Here is a 23,527-nt window from a genome sequence, read left to right as displayed (position 1 = left end):
AAGAAGTAGTGGGAACATTGTATCAAACAGCGTTGGGTTAGCTTTGCTCAACTTTATGGAATTCGCATTTCGCATTATGTGGAACATTATGCTATGGAATTCGCATTAATGTTCTGCATGAGTAACTAAGTAACTAGTTGTTACGTGAAACAGGTAAAAATAAGTGTGATGAAGAGTTGTTCTTGGATAAATATATACAAAAATCATAGTTTAAATGTACATACAGAAGCAGAGTAGTAAATGCGAGTAGAAAAAAAATATTTGGTTATTTCTTATCTCTCGGTCAGACGCTTGTATTTATGACTAGTGGCATTCGCACGGCTTTGCCCGTAGTAGAAAATTAAAAGGTCTTTTGGTCCCCCTGTATATTTACAAATAATGCATGATGAATTTATCGCCAATTGGCTTGCCTACGTTAAGTTCCACGCTATGATAACTTGGTAATTTACTCGTTCATCTTATGATAATTTTTCTCGGGAAAATGTTCTTAAACTTGGAATAGAAAAAGAACAAAATCAAATTTTCAAAAAATCGCTTAAAGGTGCACACCCCCATGCTACAAACTAATTCTTTGCCAAATTTCTTGAAAATCAGCCGAACGGTTTTGGCACTGATGCGTGTTAGAGATCCTGACAGACAGAAAGAGATCTGGACAGAGAGATATCCAAACAGAGAGACTTTCAGCTTTATTATTAGTAAAGATAAAGAACGATAAAGATAAAGAAGACAAAAAAAAAGAAAGAAAAGAAAAAGAAAAAAAGCGAAAATGTGAATAAAAAAAAGTTGGTGAATTTTATAAGAAAATTTGGCTATTTGGGGAAAAAAAATTTTTCAAGAGACAAAAATATTAGAAGAAGTCGATTCCTTTTATGAAAATATTAGTGGAAAAATAATTTTTGCATTTGGGGAATTTTGGTAGAAAACATCGCTTTTTGGGAAAAGTTGGAAGGGAATTGGGGAAATCTGGATTTGTCCATCTGGCAACACTGCTCAGATGTGACAGTGATGGGAAATCCATGCACCGAAAAGTGGGTTTCAACATCTCATGTCTAGCACCTTTTAACATCTACTAGACGTTAAAAGGTGCTAGATATGAGGTGCCACTGTGATTTTGTACTAAACCCAGATTACTCTAATGCTTTTAACTGAAAGAATCGCAGCACAGGAGCAAGGGCGTTCATCCGCAGAATTTTAAGGGGGGGGGGGGCTCAAAAATTTTCCCCATGGTTCAGCAGAATATTTTTCCAATGGAAACCAATTTCAGAACATATTAGAGACATTAAAATTTGGCATTTTTAAGAACTTATTCATTAATAGCTGGAAAAGAAATTTTCATACATTTTTGCAAAGAAAAAAGCACTAAAAGCAAAGAATTTCTCATTTCCAGGGGGGGCTTGAATCCCCCTTGCCCCCCTATATGGGCGCCCTTGCACAGGAGGTCAGTTCATTGCGTCTCGTATTATCACGTGTTAATTCATGGCAAAGACGATTTATCGTGAATCGCATTCGCCGCATCCCAAATTAACCTATTCATTGCGTAAATGTTAATAACCACCTGCTTTTTGAAGAACATGATTGTTTATTCAAGGGCCGTAGGGTGGGTTTTTAGATCTCAAACCCCTTCCTAAATTTTTCAACACTATTCCAAAAAACGCTTTTTATTATGCTTTTTTCTTGAAAAAATTTTCATTACTCTTATTTATTTACTTATTTATTTTCAGTTGAAAATGTAATTATTGAATAATTGTAGAAACTCTGGCATTTTGAATACCTGACGCACACAAAAGCACCAAAGATCTTTGATTTTAAAAGTGCCAAACTCGATCTTTAACATATTTTGTAAGTGTCAAAAAAAAAAAGTATGAATTTTTGAAGAATTACTTTGAAAGCACGTGTATGAGTACGCACAACTATGCTCATGGGTTATAAAAAAGACTTACACCATTAAAATTATATCATGGGTTATAAAAAAGACTCACACCATTACTTCACCTCTGTTTTGCGTTCAAAACAGAGGTGAAGTAATGGTGTGAACACATCAGATTTTTTTTCTTCATTTAATAGATGGACGTCATATTTTAAATTTGTTCATGTTAATACCTTTAAAGTTTTCTCTCACTCCACTCTTGTTCTTTCTGCGCCTGACTCAGACCTATTCACAAAAAAATTGTATATTTTAATGAAGAAAATAAATAGACTAAAAATAACGAGAAGACTAAACAACACTCGAAATCCGCTTTTTAGTTGCTACCAAAATCAATGAAATATATTAGTAATTATAAAGTTAATTTTGTTAGTAGAATTAAAAAATTTCAAGGCTGAACTTAAATCAAGGTGGAGTACACTTTAAACTGATGACTTGACTTGAATTATAAGCATGCTTACTTGCAGCTTTGAAATTAATTTGTTAAAATTAACAAAACTGACTTTTATTATTTGTCATTGTTTTGGCAATATTTAAAAAGCGGGGGTATTTTAACTTTATAATTGCAATTATTTTTCATTGTTTTTGGAAACAAGTTCAAACAAAATTAATTTGAATTCTGAAATTTTGAATTCAAATTATGTGTTTCGCAATCGCGAGTTGCGACAGGACCCTACTCATTGGAGTTATTGTTTCTAAAAACGGCTCCTGCCCCCCCCCCCCAAGCCTGCCTCTCCTCCTGGGCAGTTACGCGTGTACAGGTGTGTGTGTGTATGGGCATAGACCTGTGTGTATGCACCATGTAGGTGTGTGTATGTGTGTGAAGGCGTGTGTGTGTTTATAAGCGTGCGTGTGTGTAGGATATGGATGCCACCGACCAGGAGAAGCACAATCTGGGGGACAGTGCTCAGGACCGGAGGAGCCACGCCTGCAGAGGACGGTGGACGGTGGTGCTGCAGAAGCCCTTGGTCCAAGCTGAAAAAGGCACGGACACCAAAGACGGTCAAGTGAGAACAATGAGCAATCGTGATTGCTCAAAAAACTACTTCCGCCACACACACAAAAAGTCTACGATTAGAATTTCAAAATTTTCCCACAAAAGTTTCACTTCAAAAAATGGAAGTTGCGATAAAAGAGAGCAAAAAACGAGTTGGCTGTTTTTCGCACAAAAAGTAATTAGACTAGTGAAGCCTTTATCATAATGGAAGAAATCGAAAGTATCAGCTATAATCAAGCGATTCGAGGAAGTTTCAGAACGGTGTGAACGGATCTTCTTTTATGTCGAATTTTCCCCTACATAAACGAAATCTGGATAATTTAGGTGTTAGAAAAACTCTCCCATCATCCCTCGGTCGACTGACAATGGGGTGTCCCGGACTTTCTGGCACAAAAACGTGACGTTCACATTAGAAGAGTCATTTGTTTCGAAAGACGTTTCCAAATTGTCTCCACAATCCATTGTCTCCATTTCTTACCGAAGCCGGCTATTTTGTCGGCTTGTGCAGAGAAATCACACTCCGTTTCACGGGTCAGAGCAGCACGTTAATTATTGCAACTGCAAATTCATGCGCAGTAAACTATAAGGTGTCCAAATGTAGTGGAAATTCTTACTTTTTCACTCTGCTTCGCAGAAATTTTCATGAGTTTTGTCGTTTTTTGTCTACACTTTTAATTTTTCTCAATGAAGAATTTTACCCCGATGAGAGGTTACTGCGACCTTTTGAAAAATTCTTTATTCAGCAAATTTTGTCTGACGATTCAGCAAATTTGGAGACTGCATTGCAAAATTACAATTAAAAAAAATACAATTATGCTGTGATTATATTGTATCATTCGGTAAAATTCGGAGTTTCATTCGGAAAATTTAAAATTTCTCCCCTCCCAAAAATTTAAGTTCGGTGCGTTCCTGAACATATTGTAACAAGTTTTTCAATAAACTTTTCATTTTAACTTTTGCTAACAGTACCTCAGCTCCATGTCCATAAATAATTGTCCTTTTTAAGGAAAATGTTTCAAAAATACAGCAATACAATTAAAAACAAGAAATTTGCGAAGAACAAAAAGAAACTTTCAAGTAAAAGCTCTTACAACCAGAGACCGACAAAAAAAATATAACATCTTAGGAGCGAGGAAATTATTTTAGGCCACAGACAAATTATTTCTCAGAGTTGACAAGACAATTCAGGTGTCTCATAGGTTTGACAGATTTGTTCAGAAAGAAATATTAGACGAGTTTTTAAGCTACGGGGGAAACTGGACGCCCGGGTTTTTATCGTTGAACCTTGGCTACGAAAAATAATACCGTTCTGGCTATTCTTGATCTCACTTGGCTAGAAAAAAAAAATCAAAAGCATCAGCCAAAACGGTCTACATTTCGCTGCCTATTTATCATATACTAAACATGATCAATACTAAGAAATGTGAAGTTTATTGATCAGAAGCTCTAAAAAGAATATTAGCAATAACTTAAGAAATACGCTTAGAAAAATTTTAGAGCATTTAAATCTAGAATCAATGTCTCGCACATAAAGACTCAAGAAATATCTTATAAGTATTTTAGTATGGGACCTGTAGGTTGACTATTTTTGGCTAGTTTCACCAAGCAGATAGGCTATTTTCCTAAATTTTCATCTGGCAGCCTTGATTCCGAGTATGCTTAAATTTGATAACAGCGCTGATGAGATCACTATCATTTGTGATTGATTGTGTGAAACTTTTTTTGCATTGTGATGGGTAGACAGCGAGTCACAACTTCCACTGCAGTTGCGTACTGAATGAAATTCATGAAAGCTGAATTATTAACGGAAAAACTGCATCTCAAGAAAAAACATAATCGCCTGCTTTTTTGCATGTATTAATGAAATACTTATTTTTATAATTTTATTTTATTTCTTTCTCTCCTCTCCTCCCTTCCGGTAATTTCTTTAGATTGGAATCGTTTGTGCTTGTGAATAATAGTGTTGTTTCCATCAGTCAAAAGTACTACTTTTAGTCACTGAAGTTGAGAGAATGAGCAAAAAAAAACATGGAGAGGAAGTTGGTCTGTTTTCAAAACGTTTACTTTTTTATTAATTTTTAAAAAAGACGTGGTCTTTATGACGTCATCGCGTGCACTCCACTGGCCCGCTGAATGTTTACGTTTGCTGTCTACCGCGTTTCCAGGTTATGATAATTCAGAAGTGAATTAAATATTGCCCTCTGCGCTAATGGCATCAGGCAATGGCGCATTTCATCACTTGCGATGTCATGTGCAAAATCGTAAAAAAGGAAATTGAATCTGCGCACTAATCAAAATATTTTTCTAAAAATATTAAACTTTGTCAAATTATTTTTTAAATGATTAAATCCTATGTTTTTAAGCATGCTCTTTGGGGAAAAAAATACTTATTGAAAATTTTGGTAACCACCATTGAGAAGGAATACTAATGGAGGGAGCCATAGCAAATGTCTCAGTGAAGTAAGCTTGGGACCCAATGTTTCCCAGGTCAGGTGACTTGTTTGGCTGGGAAGTTGTCGCGTTTTGGCACGCAATCGCTCTTTTGGCATTAAATATTTTTCAGACGACGCGACGGCGCTTATTATGAAGTCGGGGCTACAAATCAGAGCAACTCTGGCTGCAACTCCTTTACCGCATAATAATAAATAAATAAATAAATAACGGATACAAATACAGGCCTATCATTCAAACTCCCTCTCCCCAATTCTTTCCGGATTTTAAAATATAATGTAACAGCATTTTTCATGTATTTTGATGTTTATTTCCTGAAATGACGGGCATGTACAAATAGTTTAAAGTGTTCTGTTATTGACTGAAAATTAATGGATTCATATGTATTGTAATCAATGTTTTGAAATGATTTTATACGCAGGCATACTAGTATTTAAATTGAAGCATAAAAATAGCAAATCTTTATTCTTGCGCATCTGCTGTTCACAGGAGCTTGGCGAGAAGCTACTCGCCAACAAAACAAATGTACACAAAATGCTTAAGAGCCGTTAAAATAATTACTAGTTAAGTAAAAAGTAATTTTATGGAACTAAAATGTTATTTGCACTCACGATATACAATGTTTTATAACTTTTATAGGTAAAATAAGTACAAAAATTTAAAAATTATAGGCAACTGTGGAATATGTACTCGTTGAATGCATATAAATGTTATTTTTTCTTTATTTAGAAGTAAAAAAACATTCGTGCATGCTAGGAAAAAGTTACTGAACCTCATAGTGTGGCTTTTTCCTCACAAGTTTACAATGCTAGAATACTGAACTATTACTATAAATCTAATTTTTCCTTTCTACAGTTAAAGGTGGTTATCAAGCATGGCTTCAGCTAATGAAAACTTCTTGAGCGGTTACGGTCAACTCGAAATTGCTCCCCAGGTCACATGGTACTGTTGCCGTATCGGGATAGTAAGTTTGCACTCTCTCCCTCTATTCCTTCTCAATGGTAACCACCCCAATCTGCATGCGTCAAAAATGTGGTCTTAAAGTTTCTTGGGCTGCTTAGAGTGCAAAATTTTAGTTGTGTCAATCTCAATGATATTGCTTGGTCATAAAAATCAAGACTAAGTATTTCCTAAAGGTGAATAGTTTCAAATACTGGGCGGAAAATGTACGGAAAAGGGCTAAGTGCAGCACCTGCTGTTTCAGGACCAAATTTTAGGTGTGGCATTTTAACTAAGTTAAACTAGCAATTTCAATATGCGCTTAGTTATGAACATATCGCATACACCCTTTCTTCATCGTTCTATTCAAACTTCTATGCCTTGTTGACGCATTTAGATAGGCTGCAGACTCATGGTAAAGAAAAAAAGATTAAAAAATCTTATTGATAGAAATCCGACTGGTTTCCTCCCAGGTGAACTGACATTTTTACAACGAATCCTGAGTCACTGAACATAAAAGAATAACGTCCGTTTGTGAAACTTTTCTCTTTGTTAGATATCTTACCTAGAAAGGAGTTTCCTAAGCAGGTTAATTAGAGGATAAAGAAAAGTACGCAATGCTGAGCCATGGACGCAGGAAACAAGTTTCATCTCCGTGCCCCCCACAAACACGATTTCATTGCTTATTTTAATAAAAAAATGAAGTTGCGTAAAATCCAAATCATTAATTCGGCGATATCACGTAATCTCTACTTAAAAAAGTCAATGTCTGTCTGTCTTTGCGTGTGTGTGTGTGCGCGCGCGATGTTCTGATGAATCTGTAGCATTTACAGACGGTATATAGGTATATTTAAATTCGGTATACAGACAGTTTGAAATCTCGAATGATGCATCTCGAAGCGTTTTTTTTTTTTTTGAGCAATCACGATTGCTCATTGCTTTCATTTGACTGTTTTTGGCGTGCTATCATTTTATTTCCCGCCGGCGCCACCCTCTGCCAGCACCACCCGTCGGCCGGTCTCACGATGCTGATCCTCTAGCGAAAGCCATCTCCAGGTTGCGTCCATGTCCTACACACACGCGCATACATACACGCACGTACACACATACATTCACCTACAAACACATACACACACATACAGACACCTACACATACACACACCTACACACACCCACACACTCATGCCTGCACACAGACACAAACACATATGCATACACACACATACACATTCCCCCCACACACAAACACTCATACACACAATTACCTACACACTCATACCTGCACACGGACACAAACACACGTGCCTACACACATACACATACCCCCCACACACACATAAACACACGCGCCTACATACACACATACACTCGTGATTGCGAAAAACATAATTTGAATTCAAGAGGTCAAAATTCAAATTATTATTTTTTTCTTTTTTTAAAAATATTTGTTCTAGAAAACTTTAATTCCAAATGTTTATGTACTTAATCAGAATGCCATTGCGCAAAAATAGGAGTGACAGCTACAACGGATAAGGTATGGTCACTCAGGGCACTGATGTCCGACTCTTGGTTCGTGGGTCGCATGCGGCTATTCTATTTATTTTGTTGATCCTTGTGGAAAAATATTTGAGTTTAACATATAGAAAACAATCGTTTATAATTCTCCTTGCTTTAGTTTTTAAAGTAATACTACTTGAGGATTTTAAAAGTGTACGTCAGCAACACCCAAGGGCACCCCGATGGTGGGTCACTGGGACCTCCCCAAAATTTCTTTATTCGACAAATTTTATCTGAAGATTCGATGAAATTATCATCATTCATCAAGTTTTGTCTCACGATTCCGCAAATTTATCTTGATTCGGAAAAATTTGTAGTTTCTTTCAACCGGGACCAACGGAATGACCCCCCCCCCTCCCCCCAGCGTCGAAAGTATTAAGAAGGGTACGTACACACCCCTTGCTAATTTTTAGAATGTAATTCATTCTTAATGCTATGAATAAAGAGTTATTAATTAGGAGCCTAAACCAGGGGTATTTAAAAATGACACAAGCAGTTAAATTAAACATTTTATTTCATTTGATTACATTTTTAAATATTTATAAGTTGTACTTTAGTAAAACAAAACACTTTGAATGAGGAATAAAAGTTTGAACAATGTATTTCATTCACTGGGACTTTTTTTAAGTCTTTTTGGTTTGAAGCTTGTAAAAATACTCGAAAGCTAATCCGATATTGATTTTACAAGCCAATGTTTCAAATAAGAAAGTAATTTTCCTAAATGGATGCCTCACTTGCCGAATCGATTAACTTCATAAAACAAAAAGTCGAGAAAAGTGATGAAAAAGATAGTGATATCTATAGGAGGCCCTCGTGTTACATTTTCTGCCATCACATGGTCAGAAATGTACTGAACCAAAAGTTTAATATAAGTTCACATGAAGCATTGATTGAGGACTATTAAAGCAGAAATGGTGATTTTTCTAAAAGGTGGAGTTAATCGATTTGGCAACTGAGGCATCCAAATAATCCTTCACATTAAAATACTTTCAGATTTTTTTGATTATCTATAATCAAATTAATCTTCTACCGGGACATGAAGTAAACCAGCCGGGACACCGGGATTTTGTCTGATAACCGGGACTGCCCTGCTGTTCAAACCGAGACGTCTGGCAAGCTTAGTTAATACCAAATCCAAACTACATTGGACACTACATGAAATACACCGCCAGCTCAGTCAATTCCAGCCGAAGACTGCAGTTTCGTGCTTATTAGCACTCATCAGCCCGGCATAGGAGTGACTGAGCTGGAGGTGGAAAACCACTTAAGGAAGCCAAGCCTTGCCTTTAATATTCGAGTTGAACCGAACCATTGCTTCGGTCACTTGTCCGGTCAGTGCTAATTATGCATTAGCTACCAGTTTGTTTGGCAGTCACTCCCATGCCGGGCTGATGAGTGCTACTAAGCACGAAACTGCAGTCCTCGGCTGGAATTGACTGAGCTGGCGGTGTATTTCATATATTTCTGCCTTAGCCCTGGCTATAGGGCGGTAACTTACTGAATACATTGGACACTTTTTTGTTTCAATTACTTCAAAAGATCCTCGGCACCTTGCCACAGAATGGCTGTTCTAGAGAATATAATTCTTCCCCTAACATTCTTTTTCTCCGCATTTCTTGACTTGTTTTCCGGAGGCAAGCTACCGAAAACAATCAGATGGGATATTTAGGGAACCGGCGGAGCACACAGATGTCATGCGTGCTTTTAATCTCGTAGACGAAACAAATCATACACATCGTTATTCATTCGTGACTTTTATATTCCGCATTCCGATGAGAGGCGTCAGCGAAAGTTCGGAATTCCGACCAAAACCGAAATTCGAAACTCTTCCAGCGGGTTCAGCGTCCCCCCACTGCCTTCTAAACTCTTGAATGGAAAGAGTTTTTTTTTTTTTTTTTCGCTTGACGTTTGTTGGTTTGGCTGTTTTGGCTCAGAGCGATCGTTTGCCGAGTGCGTTCGGCCTATTTTCCACGCTCCAGTGGAGTTGTGTTCTTTCGGCACAAGACGTTGGGGGATGTGGACAGAGAGCCCGTTCCGGAAAATCTTTTCAACTCTTCAAAAACTTTCCAGTGTTGGAAATTAAGCTCTTCTACCTGGTTTAGAGCTACTGTAGAGCAGAGTTCCGGGGCGCCCTGGGAGACTGGAGGGTTATATATGACCTCCCAAAAATATCCTTATTTGGCAAATTGTGCCGATGATTCTGCAAATTCGGAGTCAAAATGGCAACATTTATGCTCTTTTTCCGTTTTTGAATTATTTTTTAATGTTTCCTAATGTTCCTTCTTATTTGATGTAATGTATGAATGATATGTGTACATGTTCTAATTTTATCATCCGGTAAAATTGGGCTTTCATTCGGCAAATTGAGAATTTTTCCCCTCTGAAAACTTTTACTAAAGGGAACCCGTGGCAAAGTTTCTCAACCGTTTTCGTCTGAGAACCGACAAAAGTAGAAAATAAAAAACCGCAAACCACTATTTTTTTTTTCAGGCATATAGTTTTACTGTGTGGTTAATTTCATTCGTTATTGCAACTGCAGTGGATCATGTGATTCGCTATCTACCAATAACAACACGACAACAAAGAGCAAACAGGGGCGGATCCAGAAAATTTTGTTAGGGAGTCGAGTTTTAATCGCCAATGTTTTCCTCCGAAATAAAAAAAAAGTATCAGTCAAGCAGGTATGACCACCCCCCAAGGAGGTCGGCGCATCCTCATATGCTACAGAGCACCGTCCCCCAAATGAGATCAAAACTCTTTCAATTTATCAGCCTCCCCTAAATTTTTCAATGACACAGCCTCCCCTCATTCCCTTAAATGTTCATCAAAACTCATATTTCTTCACGCAAACAGGCTGGTCACGTTACCGTAAGCTTTGACTATATAAGATTACAGCTGTAAAACAGATGAAAAAAGCACAAACGGCATGTGGCTTGAGGTGGAAGAGAACCTTGAAAAAACGTTAAACTCATTATAGGTAATTGTTTTTTTTTTTTTTTTTTGTTTTTTTTTTTTGAAAATGAACAAAAAAACTCAAAATAGCAACAGCCCAGCAAACCAACCAAGTCAATCTTTTGAATTATGACGCACTGAGAAGAAATACCTTGTTTAACCAAGCAAAGTAAGGTTAATATTGGTTCTATGTACTATTTTCCGGTTCTAAAAAAAATTGAAATTTAATAAGAATCATAGTAAAATTGTTGTCGCAAGGGGTCAGCTGAGCCATTGACCCTCCCCTGAGAGCAAACGCCGGGCAAGTTTCAAGTTCAAGCAATCCAGGATACTAATTTAATTTCACTGCTTCTGAATCAGCGCGTCCTATTAAAATGAGAAGCGACCCTCGGATGAAAGAATGATGGGTAACCGCTGTTTCAGAGGAGAACAGCGACGAGATCTACAGTATTTCCCTAAAACCTTATTATCAAACTTTTTAAAAATCTCTAACTTTAATTTGAATGGGGTCGTTTCCAAAATTTTAAAAGTATTTTTTTCTGGAAGAGCATGCTTAAAAATATAGGATCTGACCATTTTTTAAATATTTTTTTCAAGTTTAATATTTTTTAAAAATTACTTAAATTGGTACGTTTTCATTGTTTACGTTTCTGTCATGTGACATCACAAATGATGAAATGCCATTCAGTGTTGCCAATCACAGAGCAAGTATTTAATTCGCATCTTTACTCACGTGTATTGGCAACGTTAGGGTTGATAGAAAGAGTAGAACGCAATATTTAATTCGCTTCTTGATTATAGGGCCGTGGTAGCCTGATCGGTAGAGTGTCGGATTCGGGGCCGGAGGGTCCTGAGTTCGAACCTCGATGGTCGAAGACCCACCGTCGTCATTAAAGGGGACTGGGCGACGTTAAACATGCTCGTGGTCTCAATGTCCTCCAAGTGAAACGATACCTCTGGGGGTGCTAGCACCAGGTAGCTATTAGCTCCTGGACTAGTTCTAAATTCTCATTAACTGTTCGATCCGGTGATGGTGCTGCCATCTACCGGTATAAAAAATAATGGAGGCAAGGCACTTAGTATGCAGTCCTCGTCATAAATACAGTTGTAGTCAGTTGTGACTCGGAATCGAATTTCTTGATTATCATAACGTGGAAACGCGGAGGAAAGCTGCGCCTAATAGCATCGTTTGTGACGTCATTAAGGCCACTCCCTGTTTGAAAAATCGGACATTTTAAAAAATTAATTAAAAAATAACTGTTGGGAAAATGAAAGTATTTTCTGGGTCCATGTTATTTTTTTTTACTCATTCTATCAATTTCAGTGACTAAAAGTAGTACTTTTGACTGAAGGAAACAACCCCATTATCTGTCCTTCTTTGTTACGCTTAATAAGAGCAAAATACAACACTTACATAACAAAGAACTAAAAAGGAACAAATGAGAGAAACCCCGCGAAAGCATGTCATAGGTATTTTATCAGAAACTGAAAAAAAAAAAAAAAAAAAAGATTCACAACAGTTCGTTCAAAATGTACGATAAGAACATCTATTAGCGCAATGATTCAATCCTCGCAAAACTCCCGGTTATCAGATAAATTTCTGCTCAGTAAAAATTGAAGGATCTTACAACCGGTGGTTGTATAAATTTATGTGATCAAACGCGCGTTTTTGAAGATGATATGCAAGTGATATTTTCGAGGAAAAAAAGCGATCATCCTTTGTCGTTTCTATGTTTATCTATTGAGAAGGATGTTGCAATCCTTGGTACACAGTCGGGATATTAAGATTTGAAAGAGCAGTTGGGATTTCGATCTATTTGCTTATAGTACAGGTGATCCTTATTTCATATGCAATACCAGAAATTTTTTTTTATCGTAAGTGTTCGTATGTGCGGAAAGTCAATTAACTGCTACTTTTTTGAAAAGTAATCAGATGAAGGGGAAAAAAATCACCGTTTCACAAATTATTAAATAGGTGATTAATCATAATATATAAAGCAAATGCTTGAATATTAAATTTTACAACATTTTAATTTTTGAAGTTTTACACCTTATGAAACAGTGAACAGTGTTTGAAAACACTCCAGTAATTAAACAAATCATTGTAATCGAAGTTGAATACTAATGGTAAATTATGGTGTTGGAACATTGAGAGGTTCTACAAGATTTTTCATTTATCACATCACATGATAGAATCTTTCTTCACCAACAAATCAGAAAGATCATTTCTATTGTCTAGGAATGGCTCAACATTTTCAGTGTGAACGTTTTTGGTTGTGCGTCACCGACGTCGGTATCCTCGTTGGTTTTGGCCTCCTTTGTCACTCTTAAAACTCTTCTTCCAATGAGTTCTGAACTGTTTGAGTTTAATAACTTTACTTCTGGAAAGAGCTCTGGAACCAATAGCATAAAATGTCTCCAGTGGCCCAAGTTCGATTATTAGCACGCCAAAATGCAGTTGATTACGTGTAATCTGCAATCTTTAGATTTTGAAAAGAGGGGAAAATTTTATCTGTTTACATTGCCGCATCCGCGTAAAACCGAAACTCATCCGCGTGAAATAAAGTAAAGGTGTCAAATCTTAAACCGCGCATAATCGAAACCGCGTAAAACGAGGGTCTACTGTAGTTCCACACAATTTCACTGCCAGCTTATGTCAAATGCACAGCAATTTAGTTACAATGTTTACAAGAGAAACTTAACGACACATAAAACAAGAAACGTCATTTTCCAAAAAGCGCGACTCTTTTCCTAAAGAGAATCTCATTAAAGCCACTCCGTCCAATTCTCGCTAATCCGGCGAAATAAGGCCATTATCGAAAGTTGGCTTTCCTGGTAAATTGCGACTCTGTAAATAAGTCGAGGCAGGAAGCAAGGGTGGCTCTTAATCATCCTTATCGATCTGACAGATTGGGTGCCGATCACAAGTGTCGGTCGCCGGTAGGAAATCTTCGGAGGAAGTTTTTAAGCTGTTCCAGGCTGCACAAATGAGGATATTTTGTCTTTGTTGACTACGATCTGCATATTGATACTGTACTGTACGTACAATGAGTTAATATTAGGAAATGTACTTGATTATAAAAAGTAATGCGTTTTATTTAACATACAATTTTTTTATATCTCTCTAACTAGCCATTTTCATACTTTCCACCTTAATCTACATCTGTTGCCACTCATCAATATTATTATTTAGCACGTTATGGTTATTATTATGACAGTGACCAGGGGTGCTCCCCCCTCGCTTGGGTGCTTGGCGCAAATCCTCCCTCCCCCATTTTTATCAACCTTCTTTCCCTTTTCTATTTTTTTATTTTTTAGCTCCTTTTTTATTTTATTTACTTTTACAAAATATTTTTATTTATTTATTTTTAATTGCTATTATTATTTTATTAGAAAAGTTATGTTCTACGCCAATGACATACACACGCACACAAACTAAATAAATAAATGAAATAAAATATAAGCAGAATAAAATAAACTAAACAATTTTCATTACAAATAAATCAATAAATAAATTTAAATAAATTTTTTTTAAAAAATTCATCCCAACCCACTTTTTTTTTTTGATGGCGAAACTAAAGCTGTAATCACCTTCCCTTCTCCCCCGTGGGCACCCCCGCTTGTGACGGGTCTGAATTGAATTTTTCGTGCCACACAAAGTCAAGATTTGCTATGATGCAATAAATAGTGTTTCCCCACATGGGGCTCAAGCGCCGCACAGATTTTTATTTGCTGCTGCTGCTTTTTTTTTTTTTTTTTTTTTGTCTACAAGAATGAGTTATTAATTGTTTTGAATTTCAGTGATTTCTTTTGTCTACAAGAATAAGTTATTAATTGTTTTGAATTTCAGTGATTTCTTTTTTTTTTCATGACAAACCCTTTTTTTTTACATGGTGTTTGTGTGTTCCAAAGATAACGGTCCATTTTTACGATCAGCATTCAGCATGCTTAAGGGCGAACACATGTGTAGAACAAGGAATACATATACATTAGGAATTTATTTAAGTTCAACATGTTAACCCTACGTACTTGTAATTTGCTAACAGAAAATTTTAAATTATTATTTATGCAAATATAAAATCTAAAAAAAAACTGCAAAATATGATCCGTAATAATCTAGAGATATGGATCAACGAGAGCCGAATAAATGAGGCTTTAATGTATTTTGAAACCAAAGTGTTTCATATACTAAGACTCACATTGTTTTCGTACTTGTACAAAAACTAATTTGGAATAATTTTGATCGGTTAAAATCTAAAATTTTCATTACGTTAAAATCTAAAACTTTCATTACGTTAAAATCTAAAACGGTATTTGGAGCAAGAACGAGATAGCTTCAATGAAATACACCATGGTCAACATTACATTTAAAAAAAATGTCATTAAAATTAGTTTCATAGTGGCAGATTCTAACGTAATATTAAAAAGAAAGGCAACATTTTTAAGAACGAATTTCTAACGTGGAACTGCTCCCTTCCTGCACCGAGGTTTTTGAATCGATCATCGCCAGGGCTTCCGAGTCTGACTGCTTTTGGGGTAAAAAAGTCGGAGTCGAAAGTTTAGAATTCCAACAGTCAGAATCTGTTATTTTTTTCTCGAGACCGCAGCTCTCCCAGAGCTTGCGGAGTAGGAGTCGGAGTGGGACTGATTTTGGGGTAAGGAATTCGGAATCGAATTCTCTAAACTTCCCGTAGTAAGAGTCGGTCCTTTTCATTCCGACTTCGCAGCCCTGGTCTTCGCTGCATTGTATTGGTGTTCAACGATTTAAGTGGAACAGGATTTGTCCATAGCAAATTCATAGCAAATGATAAAGGAATTTTCATTTTACTTTGCTAACACGATCAAACTCACGATTATGAAAAAGTCCGTTTAGTTTTGGTTTTGTTGGGGAATTATGTTCTCCATTGCGACCCGATCTTTTATCCGTTTTAAACTCCATTGCAGACAGGCCAGTCATTTCGAATTTTTTAAAGGGGGGCAAAGGATGTATACCCCATGCATCAAGAGATAACAAAAATCATGCCCACTTGAATGTAAAAACATTAACTTTTCGAAGCTGGGAGGGGGGAGCAATTGATCCCCCCAAATGACGGACCAGATTGCAGGTGTCGTTCTAGTTGTGTTATTTAACTCGGTGAGAAAAAGCCAGTTAGGGCATTTGAGCCATTAAAGATCCATTGATTTTTCTCTCTACTTCACACAAAACTTGTCTTCAAAACTCCCATAAAAACGTTCTCATTCGTTGCAGATAAGCATTTTACACAAAATCTTTGATATCAGCCCAGTTTTCTATCATGTTCATAAAGCACCGCGAAAAAACCGCACCAAAACATTTCGACTCCCCCAGGACATCATGAAACACTAAAAATAGCAACTGATTGGAAAATTTTTCGCCAATTCCCTCAATAAGTGAGCCAAATAAGCCCATTAACGAAACCCCAGCACGAAAATTGACTCTCCTCGGCTTATCCCAGCCCGCACCTAAACATGCATCTAGACTAGACGGCAGTAAGTGTCGCACTTCATCATTTCCAAGCTCTCTTTTATCGATCGGGCATATTTGCTGCCGATAGCGTCGACGAAGGAGAGGTCGGCCGGAAACTTTGATGCCTGCTTCCCGACTTCTCTGTATATCTGAGGATGATAAGATTATTAATTTGGCTCTAGGGGCAAAAATAGGGATCTTGTTGTGAGGATAAGATAACCTTGGAGGACTGTGCGGGCGTGGATACCAAGGGGAATGTTAACAGCTTTAGACAGTTGATGTTGATAGCATAGAAAACTAAACTCAGGGGCGCAACAACGCATAGGGTCCAAGAACCAGGGTCTGATTACTGAATAGGGCAAATAGGCCCTGGCCTAGCGCCCCCAATTGACTGAAACTGTTTTAGCTAATGACTAAAATAGGGAAGTTGCAACCTATTAAATGTTCATATTTTGGTTATTGGATATTGTTAATTGACCCCCAAAACTAAAAAATTCACCATCGCCGAATTTTAAAACACCGTGGTTGATTTTTAATGAATTTTTAAAAATCCACGCGCAAAAGTGCGCCCTTCTGAAACGTCACGAGCTTACGTCACAGGGCGCGAATGGGCAGCCTTCCGCCGAAGATCCCTTGTTTTCGCTAGGGACATTTTGAGCGCGCTGATATTTATATTTTTTAGAAATTCAATAATCCTTTTGAACACACTATGGAGACCGGATTCGTTAAAGCACAATCTAAATAATCTTCCTCATGTAACATCAATGATGATATTCGAATATTTCCGAGAGGATGAGAGGTTTAATGTTCCAGAAACACAAGGAGTTAAATGCGAGGAGCCTTTTACGTTTCGTCTCCGAAGTCGAATGCGTGACCTTCGGCTTCTCCCCTATCGGAAGAGCGCATGACGTCACTTCCTATGCCATTTGACGTCACAAGCGCTTTAACTTTAAAAATTAATTTAAAAAACTACTTATCGTATCGCAAAAATTTTTCACCTATGATGTTCATACATGTTATACTCTATGATATAAAAATAAAACTTAAAAATTGAAAACTTTCCTATTGTAAAACTTGACTGCAGAGGGGCCCCAAAAAAGTGTTTGGCCTAGGACCCCTTAAGATTTCAATCGGGCTCTGTCAAGGCCTACTTGTGCCCATCGCATTTTAGTGACCGAGGGCTTAGAGGTGCAAAGGTCGGTTAGGTGGTCAGCCGTACGCGGAGCCCCCAGTGTTTATTTTCCAAGCACGCTAGGTACTCATTTTATCGACCCACTGACGGGATAAATGGTTAAGTCGACCTTACGCAACCCAGGGGCAGAGCATAGTTGATACTCACATTAATATTTTTTTTAAAATAAGAGAAAAATTTTCAATCTTAATAAATGCAAGAAATTATACAAAATAGGAGTCAATTCCTAATGAAACATGGGCCAGTTTCGTCATTTATTTACATCAGTGATGGGCAGCAGTTTTAAGGAGTGAGTTAAACGAAAAAGAAAGAAAATTGGCACAGGCACGATCATTCATCACAAAATTCAGTAAGAACACCTACTATTTTGCATGAAACATATATAATTTATAAATTATTTTATAAATTACTGATTTATAATTTATAAAATAGTTTAATTATGAAGCATATATCTTTTGCAGATTTCTTAGAAAAGGAAATCACATGCGAAGGAAATCTTGAAGATACGTAAAAAAAAAAAAATTGAAACAGGGATCAACGTATAACTGATGAAAATAACAGTAAAAGCTACCAAATTTACAATGCTTTTAAATTTTAGGACTTTACCCAGTATTTACTGCGTCATCAGAAATTACCTGATTTCTTTCCTAACAAAATCTTAAATTCCTCCCCCCCCCCCCCTTTTTTTCCTCTTTGACTTTCCCACCTTCCAAAATTATCTTAGTTATACTTAGAAATATTTCAGCAGTAACTTTGTAACATAGATAAAATTTTGTCCGGTAGCAGTCGTATCCTATATCGATTATTGCGGTTTGATATTTGTGATTATGATAACCCTCATATGTCAAAAAACGATGCGGGCGCAGGCGAAAGAAATGTACTCCGCAGGTGAAAATACTTTTGATCTTTACAGGTGGAAACACATCATCATCACAATCGAACAGACACCCTAATGTGGGCCATTGACTCTTCCTTTGAATATATTTTTCCGCAATAACTTCTTCTCGGCTTTCAATCTCCAGTCCTCATCAATAGTGCAACGAATCGTATAAACTTCTAAATCACACAGAAGCATTAGAAAAATATAAATAGGGACATTCTAAATCGTGTTAAAAATGGAAACCTTTCTATTTCTTGTTCAAATTGAGTTCATCGAGTTCAGAAAAAAAAAAGGCTCTTTCGAATGACATAGAATGTTAAGGGGTGTGGAAAACCTTTCATGCCTTAATATGCACTTCATGTGAAATTTTAGCTTGAAAAATAATTACAAAAAAATTAATTCGAAATTAAAAAAAAAAAAAAAAAAAACGCTCTGAGGTGTTAACCCAGATCCGGATCTGCATACCCGCAGTGCGAGGAGGAGGGGCATTTAGAAGGCCTAACGGTCCAAGAAATTGAAAGAAAAAAATTGGAAAAAAAAGACTTATTAACGTTGCAAATACAAACTGCTAGCCTCTAGGGAGGGGCCTAACAGATTTTGTTACAGGGGGGGGGGCCAAAATTTATAGAGCCGGGCCTGTGCCTCCGGGGTTCGATGTAACTTTACCAAATTTCAAGGCTGTAGGTGAGAAGGGGTTTCCTGGACATGGGGACAAAATCACAGACATAATTTTACAATTTCTTTGACAAAACCTTTTTTTTTTTTTAGTATGCAGATACACTGCAAACTTCAATATTCTACTGCATAGCTTATGGTCCTCAAAGCTACTACCTGTGCGTTGGGAGAACTCAACTGGCGAAGTTAATGGTGGTCCTTCAGTCAGAGCGCCCCAAAGTTAATTTTTTGGGAGGGCAGAAATTCTGAATTTGCCGAAAGGAACTCCACATTTTGGCAAATTGTCAGACAAAATTTTCCGAATGATGATAGTTTTGATGGTTGGAATTTCAACTTTTGCGGAATTATGAGTTTTGCCGAGTGGGACTCTAAATTTTGACGAATCGTCAGAGAAAAATTGCCGAACGGAACTCCAAATTTAGCCGAATTTATGATAATTCTTCCGAATGGAACTCCAAATTTAGTCGAATTTATGATAATTCTGCCGAACGGAACTCCAAATTTAGCCGAATGATGATAATTCTGCCGAATATAACTCCAAATTCTACCGAATCGTCAGACGAAATTTGCAGAATAAGGAAATTCTTGGGAGGTCACAATGACTTCTCATTGGATAGCTCCTGCCTTCAGCTTCAGTGCAAAAGGTTGCTCCATACGAGACGTATGACAGAACGTGCCACACGCGAGAAGAGCCATTCATTGTAGTAAATAGTAAATAGGTAACAACTGCCGATCGATGGCTATCGCTTTTAATTAACCCTCTCAGCTGTATACCATTAGCTGTCAAACGGGTCTTCTCCGCGACACGAACAATGCCGAGAGTTGCCGAAGACACCCGAAGGCCGTGACCTCGCACCTGGAATGGGGAGGCCGATTGCATAATAGGCTCCGAAGGGTGAATTATTTGTGTGCCGAGCTCCAATCGATTATCTCGTTTTTTTGACGCGTGGCTGATATGGAGATTGTGTTCGTTTTTTTTTTTCCTCTTTGTAAAATGTTACGCAGAGGTTGAGCTCGGAGTCAGGGGCGGATGCAGGCTATCATCTTAAGGGGGGGGGGGGGGCACACTGTAGAGGTTTTGAGTTTTGGGTACGAAACTCCTACTGATGTATTTCATGCCAATCTCACCGAGATTCTAGATTGCTTAAAATTTATATGTATTTGGTTCTTTGATTTCAGGTGTTCTGTTCTGGATGAGAATATGTTCAAAATAAAAGTTATGCGTAAAACAACAAAATTTGTTTTCGCAAAAGTTATCTATGCTTGTATTTAATAACTGGCTTCAGCAATCCCAATTAGCTTGTTTCAAATTTTGATAGTTTACTTGTATTGATCGCATATTGTGGTCTGATGAGGGGGGGCAGGGGCTCCCACAGGGGGGGGGATTTGGCGCAAGTTGAACCATCAATTTTTTTTTGAGGGCGGGAATTTTAAAATTTATTTATTTAATTTTTTTTATTTATGTTCGATTTAAATTATTTATTTTATTTTTTTTATGTTTATATTTTGTTTTATTTATTTATTTAGTTTGTGTGTGTGTGTGTGTTTGTCGTAGCACAGAACTTTTCTTACAAATTAATAGTAATAATATGAATTAAAAAATAATTAATTTATTAATGCATCAAAAATAGTAAATAAAATAAAAAAGAGCTAAAAATATAAAAAAGAAAGAGTGTTGAGTTGGTTTTCTTGGGGGGGGGGGGTATTTGCACCATTGAACTTGGGGGCGGGGTGAGCACCCCTGGTTGGGCCGCATAGCCTCGAATGATAAAAACCACTACTCTAAACACTAAAGAGCTTTGCAAGAACGTAAAGGAAAAAAAAAACATTATACTCCATCGTGATAGAAATATCTATCAAGTGTATCCTTCTGATAACCTTAGAACGGAGGAAGCATTGACAGAATGAATTGTGATGACAAAAAATGGTCGTTCGGCAGTCTCACCACTCTGTAGAATTGATTTCAAGTGATTAAGGACGACGACAAGATAATGTTCGACGCACCCTGCCGGGGAGGAGAGGAGCCGCAGAGCGTGGGTGCGGTCGCGAATATCGTCAGAAGAGCAGACGATTTGAGTCACCGAGCGCACCGAGGAGTGGGAGTACAAGACGCTGCATACACCCTTTGCGGTGGTTCGCACCCCAACAAGTTCATCGTCCGTTTTCGTAAACTTGCTTCTAAAAGTTCGAGGTGGAGTGACAGAAGCGTTTTGAGGGGTTGAGAGGTCGAGGGGTGGGTTTTTAATAGAGAGGGATTGAGTCTTGAATTAAAGTTACGGAGGAAGAAATGAATTTGCTTTACTCACCGAATATATATATTAGCCTGGAAAGTATTGCAATCAACGAAGAAAAGAAAGACAAACAATGGCGATCTTTTATATAAGAAAACGGCAAAATTCATAGCAAAAAAAAAAAAAAAAAAAAAAAGATCGTTAAAATTTTTGTTATTTTAGCCATGGACGAAGCCAGGGGCTGATACAAACTGCGTTTTAGGGGGGGAGGGACGTGCTAAATATATATATATAGAGAGAGAGAGTTTTGGTACAAAAAAAAAATCTTTAAATATTTGGGTGTCAATAAAAAACACCAAATCGGCCGAAAATACCACAAAATAGGCCATATACTTTTCAGAGGCATTGAAAGGAAGCATTATTTCAAATTTATACGTATGTAAATATTTTTTAATAAAAAATATTACTCCAAACACTTACCATTATATTCATAAAGTATTTTAACACAATGTGTCAAAATATATTTTCATGATAGTCTATATGCAATCCTTAAGTTATGATTATATACAACAATGATGGATGGGTAACATTATTGACGGTTTAATGAGAAAATCATGATCTCCATTATCCCCCCCCCTTGTATCCGCCCCTGGATGAAGCTTTAACTGCGTCTCTAGTTCGAACCAAGATGTATTTCGGATGATCAAGTTTTGTTTTTCTGTAGTGTCGTACTATAAAATTGATTTAGTGTGTTTTCATACATTTTTTTTTTCTTTCTTTTCCATACTTGTTTAGGCTTGTTTCAATTTTTAATCTGCAAATCTTTTATATCAATTTCAATGGGCTGTTAACTTTACTTTTTCTCGCAAACTACATTTTCCTGATTAATAAAAACGGCATTTAAGTACTTTTTAGCACTAAAATCGAAATCTTCTGTATTTTTACTTTCAAATCTCCAGCGAGCCGAATGAATCCTTAAAGAGGCCAGGAATTCACACTTCACTGATTGACATCACTGTTTCAATCACAGAGTTTATTCAGTGGTTTCAGTTCCCTGTTATTCAGTTGATTTGATGCCACGGATGGATATAAATAATATTTTCGTCGATACTGTGCATTTATGCAACTTGGGCATATTCCTCAGTTAATACATTGTATTGCTCAGTTAATGCATTCTGAATTCACTAGATTATATCTTTTCCACCTTGCACCAAATTCGAAAATCATTTAGCTTGAGAGATCATCTTGAAATTGAATTGAACTCGCAACTGGAGGGGCACGTCCATATACTACATAGATGACATACGCTAGGAGCAAAATTTCAAAAGGATCGTTCTTTGAAACTTTCATTTACAGTTTTTCATTTTATTTCTAAATTTGGTTCATTAAATCATATTTTTGTTTTTGCCTTTTTCATAATTATTGTTTTTGTTGTTATTTTATATACGCTGACGTCATGTGAAAAGGTAGAAGGAGAAAAGTACCATTTGCAATAAAAAACAAGACACGATTTGGTTAAAGAAGACTCTTCGATTAACATAAAATGCCATTTTTAACCCCTCCCCCCCCCCCTTCTCTCTCTCTTTTTTTTTTTTTTTTTTTTTAAAGAATGGGAACAATAAGCAACATGTTGCAAATTATCCAAAATAATGAGCATAACTTTTTTTTTTCTTTCCTTTATAACCATAACTTTTTTCCTTTTTTTTCAGCATTTTAATTTATAGTTCATTTCAAACGCTGCAAAATATATTAATAAGAAACTTTAAAAAAAAAAAGAGGAAAATGTATCAGTCTGTAATTAAAGGGTAATTGTTGTCAATATAAAAGAAATGATCCTGATGTATCAATATACAGAGATACGGCGACAAAAACTTTCTTGTTCAGCTTGGCATAAAAGCATATTATGATTACTTGTTTATTGTGACTACTAATTAGGAAAAATACAAAGTATACGAAATCACATTTTATAAGGTTCAACTTTTCTCCTTCTTTAAAATTTGTTTTCGTATTATGTCACAAAAAATATTCTTAAAAGTTATTTCTGCTGAAGAATAAGGCTCGTCTTATATTTTGACATGCATCTAATGTATGTAGTTCACTTCGGTTTAAATTAATTGCCCATATTTCTATTGAAAACGAATAGCATGTCTTTTCGCTCCTTAAAAATTTAAAAATCAAAAAGCAATAATAATACGCAGCAACGAGCAAAAATAACTCATTTGAACGGTAAAAATTTAATACACT

General features: G+C 36.7%; 1 protein-coding gene across 1 annotated transcript in view; it reads left to right on the top strand.

The window, feature by feature from the left end:
- Positions 1–20,249, top strand: part of LOC129230437 (uncharacterized) — a 37,363-nt gene extending 17,114 nt beyond the window's left edge. Inside the window, exon 2 of the mRNA XM_054864835.1 lies at positions 20,232–20,249. Within this exon, the coding sequence (XP_054720810.1) occupies positions 20,232–20,249 (18 nt within the window). The remainder of the gene's footprint in view (positions 1–20,231) is intronic.
- Positions 20,250–23,527: the final 3,278 nt, after the last annotated feature.

The sequence above is a fragment of the Uloborus diversus genome, chromosome 9 (genome assembly GCF_026930045.1).
Source record: "Uloborus diversus isolate 005 chromosome 9, Udiv.v.3.1, whole genome shotgun sequence".
NCBI classification, from domain to species: domain Eukaryota; kingdom Metazoa; phylum Arthropoda; class Arachnida; order Araneae; family Uloboridae; genus Uloborus; species Uloborus diversus.
The sequence above is the reverse complement of the archived record's forward strand: the minus strand, read 5'-3'. Positions and strand labels throughout refer to the sequence as shown.